We start from the raw sequence: 17,733 nt of genomic DNA, 5'->3' as shown, positions 1-17,733 counted from the left end.
TTCCCTGGGGCACCGTGACGTGAAATGACACTGCTCACCGCTGTGGTAGGTCCTCTCTCACCTCTGTTAACCCTTACATACACACCCATTACTTAGGTGACTCTCCATCTGTCAAGTTGACAGTCGTACAGAATGCTAAAGGCCAGTCCGTCTCATATTTTCTGAGGCGTATTTTTAACTTGTCAGGTCATGGACTTAGCACTTAGTGACACACCAGAATATGTTCCATAAACAGTGCTTCAGCTCCCATAGCGGATTAACACCGGCAGGAGGAAGCTATTGCTGCTGAGGGCTGACTAAGCGCCTCTTCTGGTTGCTCAGTATATTTGTCATTAGCCGAATGTAGAGAAATACGAATGATACTGCTTAAACATTACTTGAGTTATATATAAACATTTTGAACTATCAGCTTAAAAATAAAATAATAAAATTCTATATTCTCTGTGAGTCTTGCAATTTTTATAAAATTGATTTGGAATTACCTGTGATGAAATATCATCCTAATTATTATTTATTACTTTTTTTAGCCTTGATAAGTTGCACACTGCACTTTCGGAGTTATGCTTCTCCATAAATTATGTTCCAAACATGGCAGTGTGGGAACACACCTTCACACCGCGGGAGTACTTGACTTCTCATCTGGAAATCCGATTCACTAAGTAAGAGGGCACACAGACGGCTGCTATCGCATCATTTAACGAGCTTATGTTCATTATCTGATGCCTTCCAATACTGACTTTTAGTACACATACTGAGGTGGACTAGTGCCTGCAAAGAGCAGCGGAAGAGTGAACTAAGACTTCCTGGGCAGCAGGTTCCTGCCCCACACTTACTGCTAATCACTGACATGAACAATGTCAGTAACTGTCTCCTAAGTTTTAGTTGTCATACACAAACAGTAGTTTATTAACTTAATTTGTCTTCAGACATGTGGTGGGTAAGTGAGTAAGGCCAGAAGGCCACTAGGATGTAGTCAGTAAAGAAAGAACAGAAAATGAGTAAGAAAAGATTTAAGCATTAAGTGTCAACAAGTGCATAGTAAGGCTTTGCCTGTGCACAGAGCTGTCAGTTCTGAGTAGAGATTTACAGCTATTTGAATAATACTGCACTAAGTAATAAAAAATCTGTCCTATTAATGGTACTTTAGATTTCTGAAAGTTAACTATAAGGAAGTGTTTATTACTTAATAATTTTTAATCTTGAAAATCTTAGTATCTGAAAATGTCGCCAAAGGATTTTCAAAGTTTTTATGATCATTAATGAGTAATATTTCTATTGCTGTATGTATAACATTGTGGTAAGGAGCCAGAATAAAGCTTGAGACTAGTTGGTATGGAGAGAATACTGCAACAAGAGAACAATGTAAAAACAGAACTATGTAAAAACAGCAGTCTAGTGAGTATTAAACCAGTAACTGGCCAGTGAAGCAGCCGGTGCTGAGCAGTGGTTTTTGTTCCCTTCTTAAATCAGATATTCTGACAGCAAAACTCCAGTATTTGCTCAAGGCACATTCTGCCTTCTGGTTCTATCAGCTGGATGGGTGGGAGATTGCTTGGCAGAATCTGAGGCTCAGGTTTTAGCTCCTGTGTTTCTTTCTATAAATAGTTTGGTTATAATCTGTGGGGAAGCAAGTGTTCTTTTTTCCGCAAACCTCTTTGTAGTAGTTAGTGACTGGGGTCAAGACATGGGAGCAACTTGCTTTGTTTGCGTTCATTTTGTTTTTATTGTTCAGTTTTAGCCTTAGTCCTCAGGGGCTAAGTACAAGAGTAGTAATTTTCATCTTAAGTTGGCTTATCTGGATGTAGTCCTAGCTGTGGGCTCTGTCTGCTGTGTTAAAGATGCATCTTTACAAAAGCAAGTCTAATGCTCCGGGAGCTTCCTAGAAAGTGATAGGGGCTGGCAACAAGGCCCCATAGGTAAAGGTGTTTGCTTTGAAACAGGCAGACACTTGGTAGAAGGAGAGAGCTGACTTTACAATGTTGTCCTCTAATCTCCACACATGTGCCATGGTTCACATGTGCACTCATGCGCGTGCGCGCACACACACACTTAAACATGCATACATGCATGCACACACATGAATGTAATTTATCAGTGTAATTTAAATAAAATTTTAATTGTAAATAAATGTAATTTAAATCAAAATTTTTTAAGGGAATAGGAGGGACTGATGCAGAAAAAGACCTCTTAGAGAAGTTTTTTCAAGCTTGTGTTTCCTTTTAGCTTTATATGTATTGAAACATGTGAATAAACGTGTTTCAGTGTGGTGTTCAGTGTCATCTTGTTTTAACTGTCAAGTAGTTTGTTGAAAACCAACATTAAGTCAAATAAACATTCATAGATGCTCAATTATTTTGTCAACTTTAGATCAGGGAGTATAGCTTAATACTTAATAAATGCTTAGTTAAACTATTTCTCTAGTTATATATTTACATTCTCTTTTTAGGTGTTTGTAAACTTTCCTCATTCTAAACAGACCACCTCCAAACAGTGCTTCCTTATGGAAGTAAACGTAGTTTACTTGGTTTGAACCTTAGTTTATTTCATTTATGAAATATTAGTGATGATAACTACATAGCCATGTTAGTCATTACTGGGATTTAGTTCACATAAAATCCAAAAGGCTTCAAGCAGCAGTGCTAAGTAAATTTAGGCTATAGGGTAAATATCTCATTGTCCTTGCTACATTAATGCAGTTTTTATAGTCCTTTCTATGTCTAATCATTGTTAGTAACTTGCATTCTCAGAATGATTTTTAATTATTTGTATTCCTATTTCATCAGTTTTAGGTTATGAGATAACGGTAATTTCATGGCTTTATTTTAAAAATATTTAAAACTTAATTTTATTGCTTTGTTGATATTAGATGCTAGTAGATTGAGTAGATTGTTTACATAAGTAAGAAAATCTCATGTCTCTCGTTACCCCAGATCAATTGTTGGAATGACCATGTATAATCAGGCTACACAGGAGATTGCAAAGCCATCAGAACTTCTGACAAGCGTAAGAGCATATATGACTGTACTCCAGTCCATAGAGAACTACGTGCAGATTGATATCACCAGAGTATTTAATAATGTTCTCCTTCAACAAACACAACACTTAGACAGCCATGGAGAACCAACCATCACAAGCCTGTATACAAATTGGTAAGGAGTACATTTAGAATGATGGAAACTTTTGTTTTGTAAAGAACTCCCTAGGAAAACCATTTTATAGTTGTTCTCATATATGAATCTTTTGCCTGCATGTATGTATATGTACCACATGTGTTCCTGATGCCCTTGAAAGCCAGAAGAGGGTATCAGATCCCCTGAAACCAGAGTTACAGTTATGAACCAGCGTGCCCATGCTAGGAACGAGACCCAGGCTTCCGGGAGAGCCAGCGTTCTTACCCTCCAGCATCATGTGCTCATTTATGTCACCACTTAACTGAAACTTAGGTATAGGGATGTAGACTATAATAAATACTAAAACTAGCCATTTCTCCGAGTTATACATTTACTTTTCTTTTTAGGTACTTGGAAACGTTATTAAGACAAGTCAGCAATGGCCATATAGCTTATTTTCCTGCAATGAAAGCATTTGTGAATTTACCCACAGAAAATGAATTAACATTCAATGCAGAGGAATACTCTGATATATCAGGTGAATATTATAAGCTAGATTTAGAAAATGAAGAAAACCTGATTGTTTTACATGGTAACTTGATTTGTTTTGGCTATAATTAGTTTGTAAGCTGGAGTCGTCCAGTATGTCAGTGTATCATAATATATTTGCTCTGTCCAGAAACTGAAATTAGTTCATTTCCTTCCAGAAATGAGGTCGTTGTCAGAGCTCTTAGGCCCATATGGGATGAAGTTCCTAAGCGAGAGTCTTATGTGGCATATTTCATCACAAGTTGCTGAACTTAAGGTACAGTCTTCACCAACCAACCTTGCTGTCCTTGTTTGTAGTGATGGGGTTTGAACCTCTGACCTCACACGCTGGCAAGTGCTGTACCGCTGAAACATCTCCAGCCTTTTCCTTGTCTTTCATACTAATGTCCAGGCTGGCTTCAGAGCTTCCACCCAGCCTCACAAATAGCTATTTTGAATGCGGGCTGCTGCCCATGGCGTTAATTCACCTTTAAACATTAATTCTTGTAAAGCATTTCAAGAATGTGAAAATACCTAGAGCTGCAAATTAGCCTGACATGAAAACACTAGCATGTAAATGAAATTAAAGCACTTTAAACCACTCAGTGACATCTTGGTTTAGTTACAAGAAAACAAGAGGCCAAAATGGTGAATTAATTTGTAAAAGTGATTGTGTTTCAGTTTCTCGGTGTTCTTTCTTCTGTTGCATAATGATGTTTTTATTAATGCCCAAATTCTAGCCCAAGTTGTTTGTTCCAATTTACTATTTGAATATACTGTTTCCACATTACCTGTGACACGAACATTATTACTTTATTAGGCAGGATTAGAGATTGAGTGCAGGGCCTCTCATGTGATAGGAAGCGCTCTACCACTAGCCACATACCCGGGTTTTAGGTAGGGCTGCTATTGCTATGATGAGACACAGTAACCAAAGGCACGTTGCAGAGGGAAGAAAGGGTTCATGTAGCTTATGCTTCCACATTGTAATCCATCACTGAAGGAACTCAGGCAGGACAGGAACCTGGACAGGAGCTGATGCAGAGTCCACGGAGGGGTGCTTCTTACTGGCTTGCTCTCCATGGCTTGCTCAGCCTGCTTTCTTAGAAAACTATCAGCCTAGGTATGGCATCACACACAGTGAGCTGAGCTTCTACCCATTAGTCACTAAGGAAGAAAATGCCTTACAGCCAGATCTTATGGAGGCACTCTGAACGAGGTTCTCTAGCTTTTGTCAGGTTCACATAAAACCAGCCAGCAGACCTTCCTTAGTATGTTTTATCTTAAATCCTTTAGGCTGGTTGAAAAATGTCTTTGGTCTGCTTAATATTTAAGTAAAGATATTAATGGCGGCAACATTTTAAATTACTATTTTTATCATTTTAGTACTATGTCAGTGCTAGGATGAATTATATTGAATAAGCACATGTACACACACACACACACACACACTTAAAATGACTGCACATTTTGAGAGAATTTTAATTTGGATCACTAGAACTCTTAGGGCTTGGCAGACTGAAAAGGCATGTTTTAAAGTACTGTAGTGTGTCTAAGCATGAGGTTGTCCTTACTCTTGCTACTTATTCTGCTGAATTTTTCCTGACCTCTTCATGAATTGAAAAACTGAAGGAAATATTAGTCTTATATAAATCATTTTGAGGTTCTTTTATAAAACAATTGTATACCATAGAATCTCTGGGCATGATGAATTTTGCTTTCTATCTTTCGAATGGTAACTCACAAATAAGTACATAAGTAATTAACACAAAGATCTGTGCCTGACCTAGGCCCCTTTTTTTTTTGTTTTAGAAACTTGTGGTGGAGAATGTTGATGTTCTAACACAAATGAGGACCAGCTTTGACAAACCAGACCAGATGGCTGCACTCTTTAAAAGATTATCATGTGGGTAACCCCTGCTACTTTTTATAAATATTCAAAAGACCTAACATGCAATATGTAATTTCTAGCCAAAATTTATAACATAAATGCAAACAACAACTATGAAAAGCACTCTTTAGCATGAGGAGGAGTAGCAAAAACCATTACTCACAGGACCTTTTCAGTATATATCTATTCTGTCTGTCTGTCTGTCTGTCTGTCTGTCTGTCTGTCTATCTATCTATCTATCATCTATTTATCTTCCAGGTGGCAGGGTCTTGACCCATATGGGCCTTAAACTCACCACTGTTAGCCTACCTCTGCTTTTTGAATTGCTAGGATTAAAGGTGTGTATCACTACACCAGCTTTACTTCAGAAATGCTTCACTATATTTTTAATATATGTCAGTTACTAGCAAATATTACCTTAATGAGTTCTTGAACCTACTAAACCTAATATATTAAGTCTACATTTATTCAACTGAAAGATAATTAACTTCTGAGTCTGTAGTTTTCTAAAACTCATTTCCCTGATGTGTCCAGACACCGAGGAAAGGCTGTGGTATATATTGACAGGTGTTAGTTTTGTAACTGTGGCCACAGTCAGCAGTTCTGGCCTCTCAGGAACCCCTGCCTCTGCTGTCTTCTCCCTAATCTTAAATTCACACACCTTCCTGCCACCACTGAGCAGACTCGGGTCTGGCTTTTTTCACTTAGCATGTTTTTGAGAGTCATTTGTCTGTGTTGTACACTGGATTAATAATTCGTTCATTCTTTTTTCTTTTCTATTTTTTTTTGCTAATTAGTATTCTGTTGCATGAAAACCTGAGCCTGTCACTTACAGCTTTAATTTTTCTTTAAATCACTTCCTGAAAATGATGCCATAGTTATACTTTACTCAAATGGTAAAGGTCTTCCCAGCATTAAAAAACTTAAGAAGTGAAAGTAATTTGTATCGAGAGAAGGCAGAGTGAGTTTATTCTCTACAGGACCCCCGGGGGTGACTCTGTCAGTGAGTGTGCATGCTTAACATGTGCAAGGCCGTGCTGCATGTCCTAGCATTGGTGTATCTGAGCCAGTGTCATAATTAAAAACAAAGCATGAATTTAATGTACTTACTTTTCCGGGCTTAGAGAAATACTTTATTGTTTGCCTTTTATTTTTAAAACCTTACTTAATAAAAATTATGATAAAACACCAGAGATGGTTGTGTGAAACACAGTAGGTGCCAGGATTTACAGGATTTGTACAGCTGCAGTATGGGAGTTTCGGTGTGATGGAGCTGGTTACCATGGAAGGAGCATTGGTGACGGCTGTGTACATTATAATTTCATAGAACTGTGGACCAAGATGGGACCAGGAAGTTATTATGTGGTTTATTAAAAAGAAAGATCAACTTGACAGTTACAGGGGAAAAGCATTTTAGTCTTTAATTTTTATTATTATCCTACTATTCCCATGCTTTCTTTAGTCTTCATTGTTTTTGCTTCTTTCACCTTTCGGGTCAGCTGACCATGATCACATGATCACTACCTGCCTTGACTATACTGAAGTTTCCTAATAATTATCAGTCTTTTGATTGGACCTTGTCATTTGAAGTAATTAATACACTGAAATGTTTAATAGCCCAGTCTTTAACTCTACTGTGCATTAAAACAAAATGGAACTTAATAAAGTTCCAAAGAGAATTTGCCGTCTTAAAATATAATCATTGTCCCTTTATCAATATTATACATGATTGAATTAAATAATGGAATTTACTAAACTAAAATTAAATTATTGAATCATTGTGACCCATATTTATAAAATCAGGCTTAAAATAATGCATATTCAGCCTACTTTGTGTTTCATTAGGAAAAGAAAAGATGTGCTTGAGAGAGGCTCCTTTAGAGCAAATGGCTGTTCTTTGGGGTGAAGTGATCTTTGACCCACCTCCTCTTGAGCTTTCTTCACCTCATTCCCAGAAAGCCAGAGTTGGATGTAGAATCAGCAAGTCATTCCAGAAAGGAGACAAGGCATTGTGAGTTAGTAAAAGTGGCCTGAGTTTGGGGTCAGTGTGGAATTGCTCTTTACTTGAAGGCTTCTGTATCACTCAAATCTTATAGTGTACTCCAGTCCTTACTTCCTGTCCTCAGACAATCTCTCTTGGAACCCACCTGTCACCTGATTCAAGACCATTATCTTCTAGCTTTCTGCCATAATTCTTTGTTTTAAAATTTTATTACACTCGCTTTTGTCCTCCCATCACCATGTGTCAGCCTGCATACTGGACCGGAGCACTAGTTAGGATGGTAAGCTCACTGGTTTGGAGCTCTGTCCAGACCATGCATAGCCTGGGAGGGACCCAGTGCTTCTCTTCTGTCCCTCACTGAAACTTGATCACTCTTTTATTTACCCTTTTATAAATTTTGGCTAGAGAAGCTTTTTCTTCTTTTAAAGTTGTGTTTTTAATTACATTTAGTGTGAGTGTGCATTTCTGTGTGTGCATGCATGTGTACCTGTGCATGTCTCTCTGTGTGTAAGGTCATGTTCAAAGGACAGAAGTCACTTCTCTCCTTCAATCATGTGGTCCTGAAGGTTGAACTCAGGTTGGCAAGCTTGGTAGCAAGCTGTTTCACTGGCTCATGTTTAACTTTGCTTGGAATATCTTTTCTTCCTAGTCTTCCTTTATGCCAACCAGGATGACATTTTCTCAGAGAAATGTTTTATTCATTTTTGATTTTGCTATTCATTTCCTCCCTCTGGTAGAAACACTTCCCTAGTCTCCCCTTAAACCACTGTTTATTAATCTGCTGATCTGCTGTTCATCAGGTACTCATATGCTATAGACAGATAAAGGTCAATAGGTTGGTTGTTGTTTATGTGGACCTTACCACACGTTTGTGTTTGGTTTTAGCATATTTTGCGTGTATCACATTTAGCTTGTGTTATTCTCATTTACATTGCTTAATAAAATAGTTGTAGTTGAGAGTTTAAATTCTTAGAAAGTCCAAACAAAACACCCCAACTCCTGCTCTTCAGTTGGCGTCTGTGGTTAAGTTGTCTATACAGCTCTTCATAGACATTTATTTATTTGAATTTTTCTCATATAAATGTAGGGGTGTGTGTGTGTGTGTTTAAGTGTATATGTGATTGACTAGTAGACACACATGCCCTGCGACTTATGGCAGGTGTGTGTGTGTGTGTGTGTGTGTGTGTGTGTGTGTGTGTGTGTGTGTGTGTGTGTATTTAAGTGTATATGTGACTAGTAGACACACATGCCCTGTGGCTTATGGCAGGCGACTTCCTTGGTTGTTTCTCCACTTACGTTTTGAGACACCGGGTCCCAGAACCCGAAGCTCATCAGTCATGCAGGATGGGTGTCCATACACTGTATGGATCTTCCGGTTTCCACCCCATGGCATTAGCATTACATGAGCTTGCATCCCGCCCAGCTTTTACATGCTGCTCAAGATCCAAACCACACTTGCACAGCAAGCACTTTACCCACTGAGTCATCTTTCCAGCCTCATGACTTTCTTATCTATTTAGATTGCTGGCACTGACTGTTTTTCTATATTATATTATGTAGTTCATTGTAGTATACAATGTAATGTAGTTCATTGCCTTTTATAGGGTATTTAATACATGTTACGTTTGAATCCCAGTCTCTTTTTTTGTTAGCACAGTTTGAGTATTAAGGATATAGTTTTTATTTTCAAAATAATTCTCTCTGAGCAGCATACAAATGCTCAAGTCTGCTTAAACTGCTTATAATCTCCCATCCAGCACTGACCAGGATGCCCTGCATCCTTCTGAGGTCAGAGGTTGTATGGCCTTAGGCCTGCTTGTGATCTTAATAAACTTTTTTTTCCCTTTTTTGGCCACAACTTAAGAATTTTCTTAAGGGGGCTGGAGAGCTAGCTCAGTAGTACTTGCTGTTCTCACGGAGGACTGGAGTTTGGTAACAGGTTTCCAGCACCTTTATCAGTGGCACACAACTGCCAGGAATCACAATTCCTGATTCCAGGGCATCCGACACCTTCTGGCCACCTTGGCACCCACACTCTAACATCACACACAGAGATTCACCGGCATGCACATTAAATTTTAAAAAAATTAAACCAAGAACTGGAGAGACTGGAGCTAGAGAGATGGCTCAAGAGGTTAAGAGCACTGGCTACTCTTCCAGAGAACCTGAGTTCAGTTTCCAGCAATCACATGGTGGCTCACAACCATCTGTAGTGAGATCTTATGCTCTCTTCTGGTGTGTTGGAAGAAAGTGACAGTGTACTCACACACATAAAATAAATCTTTTTTTTTTTTTTTGGTTCTTTTTTTCGGAGCTGGGGACCGAACCCAGGGCCTTGCGCTTCCTAGGTAAGCGCTCTACCACTGAGCTAAATCCCCAGCCCCATAAAATAAATCTTAAAGGTAGAAAGAAAAGAGCTGTAGAGATGATTTTGTGGTTAAGAGCACTGACTGCTCTTCCTTAGAACCTGGGTTCTACTCCCAGCACGTACATGGAAGCTCAGAATCCTCTGTAATCCGTCCTCACGAGCAGGCAGAACACCCATACAGTCGCACTGAAGTAAAACAAAAAAAATTAAAATCAATAATTTACTCAGAGTTCCTGTACCATCTGAGGGTTTGACGCCTAATCATCCTCTAGCCTTTGTCCCCAGCATAATCCCTAGCTCTCTCCTTACTCCCACTGCCACCCAGTCTATGAGGGGATTATTTCATGATTAATATCAACTCCTAGTACATTTAAAAGAACAGAGCTGTGTGTGCGTGTGCGTGTGTGCGTGTGTGCGTGTGTGTGTGTGTGTGTGTGTGTGTGTGTGTGTGTGTGTGTGAGAGAGAGAGACAGAGACAAAGACAGACAGAGACAGAGAATTGATAAATATTTTCAAGTTTAAGTATTGGCTATCAGATTTTTTAAACATTTGTTGACTCAAATTGCCATTAGTCGTGCTATTCTAGAAATGTGACTTTTGAGATTTTTCTCCAAAGCTAAAATAAAAGTCAGTTTATGTTTTTTCTTCTCTTCCCCCCTTCCGTGCACTTTAGCTGTTGACAGTGTCTTGAAAAGGATGACGATAATTGGTGTTATTTTATCCTTCCGGTCACTGGCACAAGAAGCACTGAGAGATGTAAGAAACCATTTCCTCATTATCTCTTCATTTTCTAAAAACTAAACATCACAGTTAGCCATAAGAAGAGTAAAGTTCTAGTTTGCGTAGTATGGTAAATAAAGTACCTATTTTGGTTTGGTATGAATTTGGCTAATGCGCTCTTCCAGCTCTGTTACACATTAAAGCATTCCTTCAGAACTATACTCACTGACACTGAACGCACGTTGTTTCCATGTATGTTGGCCTTTTAGAAAGACCCAGTGAAAGTTAACTGTGTCCTCGTGAAAACTTGATTGTACAGAGGGTAGGTAGTATTTCTTAGCCATGCAGGCTGCCGTGTAGCACTGACCCTGTCTTCCTGTATCGCCTGCCTAGGTTTTGTCCTACCACATTCCTTTTCTCGTGAGCTCCATTGAGGATTTCAAGGACCACATTCCACGGGAAACCGATATGAAGGTAGAAGAGCTTTTTAACGCTCCGGTTGCTGGTTTTATGTGAGACGTTCAACTATGTGTGAAATAAAATGTAAAACCCGAAAATAGCATGCATCCCTGCGATACTGCGTCTGTGAGCTCAAAGAACCAAACTATTCCTAACCATTGTGAAAACCAGCCTTCTTTGATCAACGTTATGGTTATAAGGACATGAAGTTTGTTAAAAATGGGTCTTTTGCCCCTCTACTGTGATAAGTTTTCATTCATGCTCATAAAGCAGAAAGATGAGTTGTAAACTCAAGTTGTATTCAGTTTTTAAAGTAGGTATTTGTAAGTCTTATAAAAGAGCTATAATCTACTTGAAACCAGGTCTTGTTTTTAGCATTTTACTCTTTCCTTAATGACTGTAAGGTAGGAAGTCAGTGACTTTTTATGGGTCCGTAGCTATTTGTTTTAAAGTTTTTGATCCATGTGATCAGAACCACTGATTTAATGCCAGCTGTGATTTCATAGCGTATTTAAATCACATGATGTACAAAGAGTCATAGTTATTGCAAGTGTCTATGTTTGAGACATGATTTTATACTTGGTTTATCATATATACATGTGTGTCTGTCTGTCTGTCCTTGTCCATCCACCCATTCCAGGGATCAAACACAGGTTACCAGGCTTAGTGGCAAAAGCCTCTGTCTGGTGAACCATCTTGATAGACTGCCTTGCATATCTCGACTCTTGAACGGTGTTCATGTTTCAGAATGATGCCTTTCAAACTTTAGGGTGGGATGGGGTTTGAGTGTCTTCCTGTGTAGCTCAAACTGGCCATATACTCTAAATAATCCCCCTGCCTCTGCCTTGGCTTCCCAAATGCTAGGATTCCAGATTTATGCCTCTGTGCTAGCTTTATTCAAATGGCTTATCATCTAACGCTCAGCTTTCATGATATATCTCTCTTCATGTGTGTCTTCTGACCTAACCAGGTTCTGAGCATTCTCTCAGGATCCGTTTACCTCTTCGTTAACTCTACTTGAACCTCTTCCCTCCTCTGTCTCTGCCTTTGGAAGTCCTGCCTGTCTGTGAGGAGGCCAGGTTCACTTGCCATTTTCTAAGAACCATTCCTAGATGCCCCAGTGATAAGAGTTTTTTCTTAGTGATAGTGAACAATTTTTATTTTTCTTCTGTCTATACTTATACTAATAAACATCTTAAAGGCCTTGTTTCTCTTAATTTTTGGTTTTCCTATAATGCTTTATAGACGCATTTTAGAGCATTAAGAAGCATTAAGATTGTCCTATGATTTTGTGACTGAAACTATTGAATAGAGCAGAAAATGAGTTTTTCTAAGTAAAAATACTGCAAAAACTGCCAGGTTAACAGTTCTTATGAGCACACTGATGTTTACATGCTGAGACTTTTAATATAGTGCCCAAATTGAGTCAGTTTTCCAATTATTATTTGGTATAGTTTTACTTAGTTTCTAGCAAACTGTCAGTAAAATGGATTTTGTTTAAAGAACTCAAGCATGATTTTAGCAGCTTCATTCTTGAGTCATAAAAGTTGCTCATCAAAGCGTCCAGTTCCATGGTTGCGAATGTAATCAGAGTCGTGACCTTCACAGCGCAGTTAGCTTCATTATCCCCAGGCGTGTCCGACCCAGAGCAGGAGCTCCCCGCTTTCAGCTCACTCCCGTCCTGGATGATAAGTGGTCCCTGTAGAGAGCCCTGCTTGTCAGTACTGTGTGTAAACCATTCAACAAAGAGTTTTTTGACTTAGATGTCTCTAACTTAGCATGTTTCATGGTCCACCATGTTACAGCATGTGTTTGCACTTTTTCAGTGTTTTATTGTGTGAACGTACTGTAGTTTGTTTATTCAGTTATCAATTAGGGATATGGTTTTTTTTTTTTTTTACTTCTTAACTATTGTAAATAATGCTTTATTTTTTTAATCCATGTTGATGTTTTTGTTCTCTTGTATAATGAATGAAACTACTGGGTTCTGTAGAAACTGCGTTTAGCTTTGAGGAGCCACCAAACAGATCGGCTGTGGTGGCAACCTTGTTTTCTATTGCTATCAGCACTGAATGAGCGGGCCAGGGGTTTCGGTATCCGATCTTGTCTTCTTGACGAGAGCCATTTCAGTAGTGTGCAATGCTATCACACTGTTTGATTTGTATCTCCTTCATTCAGGAGGCTGCCACACATCTATTGATGTGTCTGTGTAGCTTTGTTAGAGAAAGGTTTTTGGATCCTTTGCCCATTTTTAAACCATGTGTCACCAGTGTGGGCAGAGTTGTATCTCTCCTTTTACCTTTGCCTGGCCTCTGGGGATTGAAGTCCATCGCCAGGCTTATGCCAGGGCCAAGTGCCTCTCCCATCCAGCTGTCACTGGCCCCTGTCATGTTATTTTTGAAATATTAAGTGGTAATATATCTTCAGTAGAATCATGGTTCTGAGTTCTCCTTTCAGTTTCTTGATAGTGTTCAAGAATCACAAACCTTTCATTTCAGTGTACTTTGGCTTACCTGTTTTTCTTTTGTTTACAGTTTTGCTGTCAAACAAACAAATATTGTCTTGACAAAGGTCATCAAGATTTACACCTGTATTTTCTCCCAAAATTTTGAAATTTTAGCTTTTGCCTTTATATCTTTGATGCACTTTGAGTTTGTATTGGTGTATGGTGAGCAGTGTGTCTTAGTCCATATTTGGTTCTGTTTGTTAGAGCTTTATACTAACTGTTAATGTCAAAGAGAACCAATTATGTACACATTTTTAAGCTAAAATATCAGTCGGCATATCATGAATGATTGGAATCTATGCATGATGTAGAAAATTATCAGAAATTGCTTTATCAGATTTTAAGATTTTTTTAAAAATTTTTCTGTAATTAATTTGCTGTTTCTAGATCTGATTAAGCATTGAATCCATTAAGTTTTTCCTTAAGTAACTGTGGATGTAAGCATAGGTTCAGTAATACTAATTCACTTTTGTTTGTTTGTCCATCGTGGTGTTTAGCCCAGGCTGAGCTGGTACTCATGCTGTAGCCCAGGCTGGCCTTGAGCTCTGACGCGCTGATATTACAGGTGTGAGCCACCACAACTGGCTTCGTTTTTTCATTTCTTTTGACTTGGTATTTTACATCCATGTTTGCAAGACAAGTAGTAGCTTTAGAGTGGTTCTGTGGAGCTTGCCACAGAAGAGCTGCAAACCTTGTTTGCACAGAGAAGTTAACAAGGAGCAGGGTGAGAGCATTGTCTGGTGTGGGTTACCTGCACTGCCAGCCCTGCTTCAGCCTGGTGCTGAAATCTTCTAGAATGTTTGTAGGCAGACTGGTTTATATCGTAAATATCTTCTTACTAAAGTACACTTTCTCAGAAGTGTGTTAAAATATTATTTCTTCGTGATTCTTGTATTTTGTCAGGTTGCAATGAATGTGTATGAGCTGTCATCTGCTGCTGGATTACCATGCGAGATTGATCCTGCCTTAGTAGTAGCTCTTTCCTCACAAAAATCAGGTAAAATGCATTAAAATATGTAGCTTTCTTATTAAAATTATAGGGCAGCCTAGGTATGCATGTAGTACTTGTTTTCCAAAATGCCTTCTTAGTGTCAAGCTTGCTTCATTCATTCATTCATTCATTTGTGATCGGAATGTATCAGGATACAGAAGCCTTGCTTTGGACTTTCTGCTGTACCACAGTCATTCCATACCGTCAGAAGCTGCACTACTGGGTGAAGCTGTTAAAGTCATTTAGTGTGGGCAGATACAGCAGTGCGGAGGAGCAATGCCATCAGCTTTACTGAGCTCAGGGAGAAGAAGAAACACACAGTACAAATTACGATGGAAGGACCGATGTAATCAGAGAAGACGCAAGCAGTGGGGAGAAAGCGCATCATGAGCTGTGCGCCTCAGCGAGCTGTGCGCCTCAGCGCGCTGTGCGCCTTAGCGAGCTGTGACTATGAGATCGGCGTTGGTGGACTGAGTCGGTGCAAGAACACTCATCTGAGCGAGAGACAAGGACTGGGGATACTCGATATGAACAGCTCTGTCAGAACAAAGAAAGAGAATTATAATAGCGAGAGGCAGGAGGAAATCCCATGTAGGCCCTGCACACTCTACACTTTAGCTGTACCCCAGCTTCTGGAAAGGGCTGGGTGAGGTGCAGAAGATACATCTGTATGCCGGTAGAAGACAGTCCTTATGGTAGCCGGGGAGCTGGGGGCTACAAAAGGGTGTCCTGTTTTAATTAGAATAGATGTTCACCATAGGAAATTGCTATGTTATGTAATACTGACCATTTAGAAATTTTAAGGCCAGACCTTTGAAACATAGTATCAAAAAATGTCCCTAATAATCCTTGGTTTCTCTACAGTGTAAATAAGGTGGTTTGGTTTTTTGTTTGTTTGCTTGTTTGTTTGTTTGTTTTTTCTAAATTGATGATGTTTTTTGTTTGTTTGGTTTGATTTTGGTATTGGAATGCCCTCTCAGCTCTTTTGGTTTTAATTCCCTTTAAGCTTTTTATCTTACTGTGTGTGTGTGAGTATTTGCCTGCCCTTACTTATGTTCACCGTGTGCATGCCTGGTGCCCAAGGAGGGAACAGGGCATCAGCCTCCGACCTCGTACAGGTGGTCGTGAGCCACCATGTGGGTGCTGGGAACTGAACCCAGGTCCTCTGCAGGAGCAGCCAGTGCTCTTCTTCACTGAACCCCTTTTCTACTCTTTTGAGCCAACTTGCAGCCATTGTTTATTAGTTTTCTTCTTAATTATATTGTTTTTTTCTCATTCAAATAATATATAAATTATTGTTTATAGGTATTTTTAATGATCAATCAAAGATTTAAAATTATGTGGTTTTGTTTGTTTGTTTGTTTGTTTGTTTGTTTTTTCTGTGATCAATCCCTAGTTTCAGATAATTGCCAACTGCAGTGTACTAGTTCTCAGGTGTCAGATAAGAAGCCAAGTACTAGACAAAACAATGTAAATACTGTGTTTTACTGAAGCTTATTGTCGAATAGCCAGAGTGTGTTAGATGTTTTCATTCACACTGCTTCCTCCTGTTTTCTAGAGTGGAGAAACAAGTAATGCAGTCCGTTTTCAATATTGGTAACCTTTAAGCAATATAGCTGTCCTAGGGAGAGAAAGGACTTTCCTTTCAGTGAGTTTTAGATTATAAGTGGTAATTTGTATGGTGTCCTCGTAAGTATTCATCAGTTTGTGATTAGGACATTTAAATGACATTTATTACCTTTAGTTTTAGGTTAGATTATTAACTTGGCAAATAATCCTGAAGAAAAGCTTGATTTTTTTTTTCCTTATTTTTTTCTTTAGAGAACATTAGTCCAGAAGAAGAATATAAGATCGCTTGCCTCCTGATGGTCTTTGTAGCAGTTTCCCTGCCTACACTGGCCAGCAATGTGATGTCCCAGTACAGCCCTGCAATAGAAGGTACTTGGTTTACAGTTGTTGTGACAATGAAAGAACATTGGCTTTACTGTTACATATATTTTTCTCTTTGGGAATTACTGTTCTTTTCTGATAACATAGTGCTCAAATTCTGCCAAGTAGTAGCTTTGGAGTGGGCATCCTGATTTTCTGGAGTGTGAGAAGTGTGTAGTTTGTCCTCTCTGAAGTGCAGCAGAGGAGTGTCTATGTTCACTATGGTTTTAGGGACTGAGGGTGTGCCTTTCCAAGGTGGAGGACCAGGTGTTTGCCTACTAATGAAATACTGACCTGGTCATTACTTGCACCCTTGCTGAAATATTTAAAAACACTCATGCTCATAAAATGAAAAGAGTAAGTCACTGTGGACCCTAACTCTTATCGTCACACTGCCGTTCGTCTAGTCTCAGGCATCATTAAAGACTTGGCATCTGTGTGTTACAATATTCAATATTCTGGGGTCACGCAGACTACACAAACCTGTTTGTTCTTTCCCAGGACACTGCAACAATATTCATTGTCTGGCCAAAGCCATCAACCAAATTGCTGCTGCTTTGTTTACAATTCACAAAGGAAGCATTGAAGACAGACTTAAAGAATTCCTGGCGGTATGTCTAATCAAATATTATGACATTTTACAAAGAAAACAAAAAGTTATGCCTAGGTTATAAAACAGTAAATTCCTGTTATTTTTACATTTTATTTAGTGTTCTCCAGAGAATTTTCTGTTCTCAGTTTAAGTATTAAATCTTGGGGGTGTGGGGGGGTGTTTGTTTTGGTTTTGGAGTAATTTGCATCAAGTTCATCATTGTTTTTCCCCTAGCTTGGATAGCTTTCCTTCCAGAGCTCTGCTGTATGGCCTGTTTGCTTAAACTAATATTTGGACTAGAGATTGTCTTCATATTCAAAAGGGGTTTTTTCTTAAAAAAACAAAAAAGGAAATCTAGAGAGCTAATGTGTCCTTTAAAAGATACAACTTACTCATTTCCATTTACTTAGACAAAAACCATTAATAGTGACAAACTCTGTAATAAGAGCCCTGCTTGAGAGCTGGGATAGTGCACGTAAACCATACCATAGCTAATGGGGAGGCAGAGATAGGATTGTAAGTTCCAGGCTAGCCTGGGCTATGGGGTGAGACCCTCTTTCCAAAAATCAAAGGGCTGGAGTCGGCTCCTCGGGTAAGATTGTTTGCTTCTCAGTTCCCAGACCTACCCTGCGCAGCT

At 39.0% G+C, this 17,733-nt stretch overlaps 1 protein-coding gene across 6 annotated transcripts in view; it reads left to right on the top strand.

Annotated features, from left to right (window-relative positions):
* The window catches only part of Nckap1 (NCK-associated protein 1), a 74,416-nt gene that overhangs the window by 53,937 nt on the left and 2,746 nt on the right, over window positions 1-17,733 (top strand). For all 6 annotated transcript variants that reach the window (XM_039105741.2, XM_039105743.2, XM_039105742.2 and 3 more), the window contains 10 exons: window positions 528-659; window positions 2,931-3,149; window positions 3,518-3,648; window positions 3,818-3,915; window positions 5,451-5,544; window positions 10,573-10,655; window positions 11,013-11,093; window positions 14,488-14,581; window positions 16,397-16,513; window positions 17,006-17,115. In XM_039105741.2, coding sequence (XP_038961669.1) covers window positions 528-659; window positions 2,931-3,149; window positions 3,518-3,648; window positions 3,818-3,915; window positions 5,451-5,544; window positions 10,573-10,655; window positions 11,013-11,093; window positions 14,488-14,581; window positions 16,397-16,513; window positions 17,006-17,115 — 1,159 coding nt within the window. The remainder of the gene's footprint in view (window positions 1-527; window positions 660-2,930; window positions 3,150-3,517; window positions 3,649-3,817; window positions 3,916-5,450; window positions 5,545-10,572; window positions 10,656-11,012; window positions 11,094-14,487; window positions 14,582-16,396; window positions 16,514-17,005; window positions 17,116-17,733) is intronic.

Source organism: Rattus norvegicus, chromosome 3, assembly GCF_036323735.1.
Source record: "Rattus norvegicus strain BN/NHsdMcwi chromosome 3, GRCr8, whole genome shotgun sequence".
NCBI classification, from domain to species: domain Eukaryota; kingdom Metazoa; phylum Chordata; class Mammalia; order Rodentia; family Muridae; genus Rattus; species Rattus norvegicus.
This window is presented reverse-complemented; position numbering and strand designations above follow the sequence as displayed.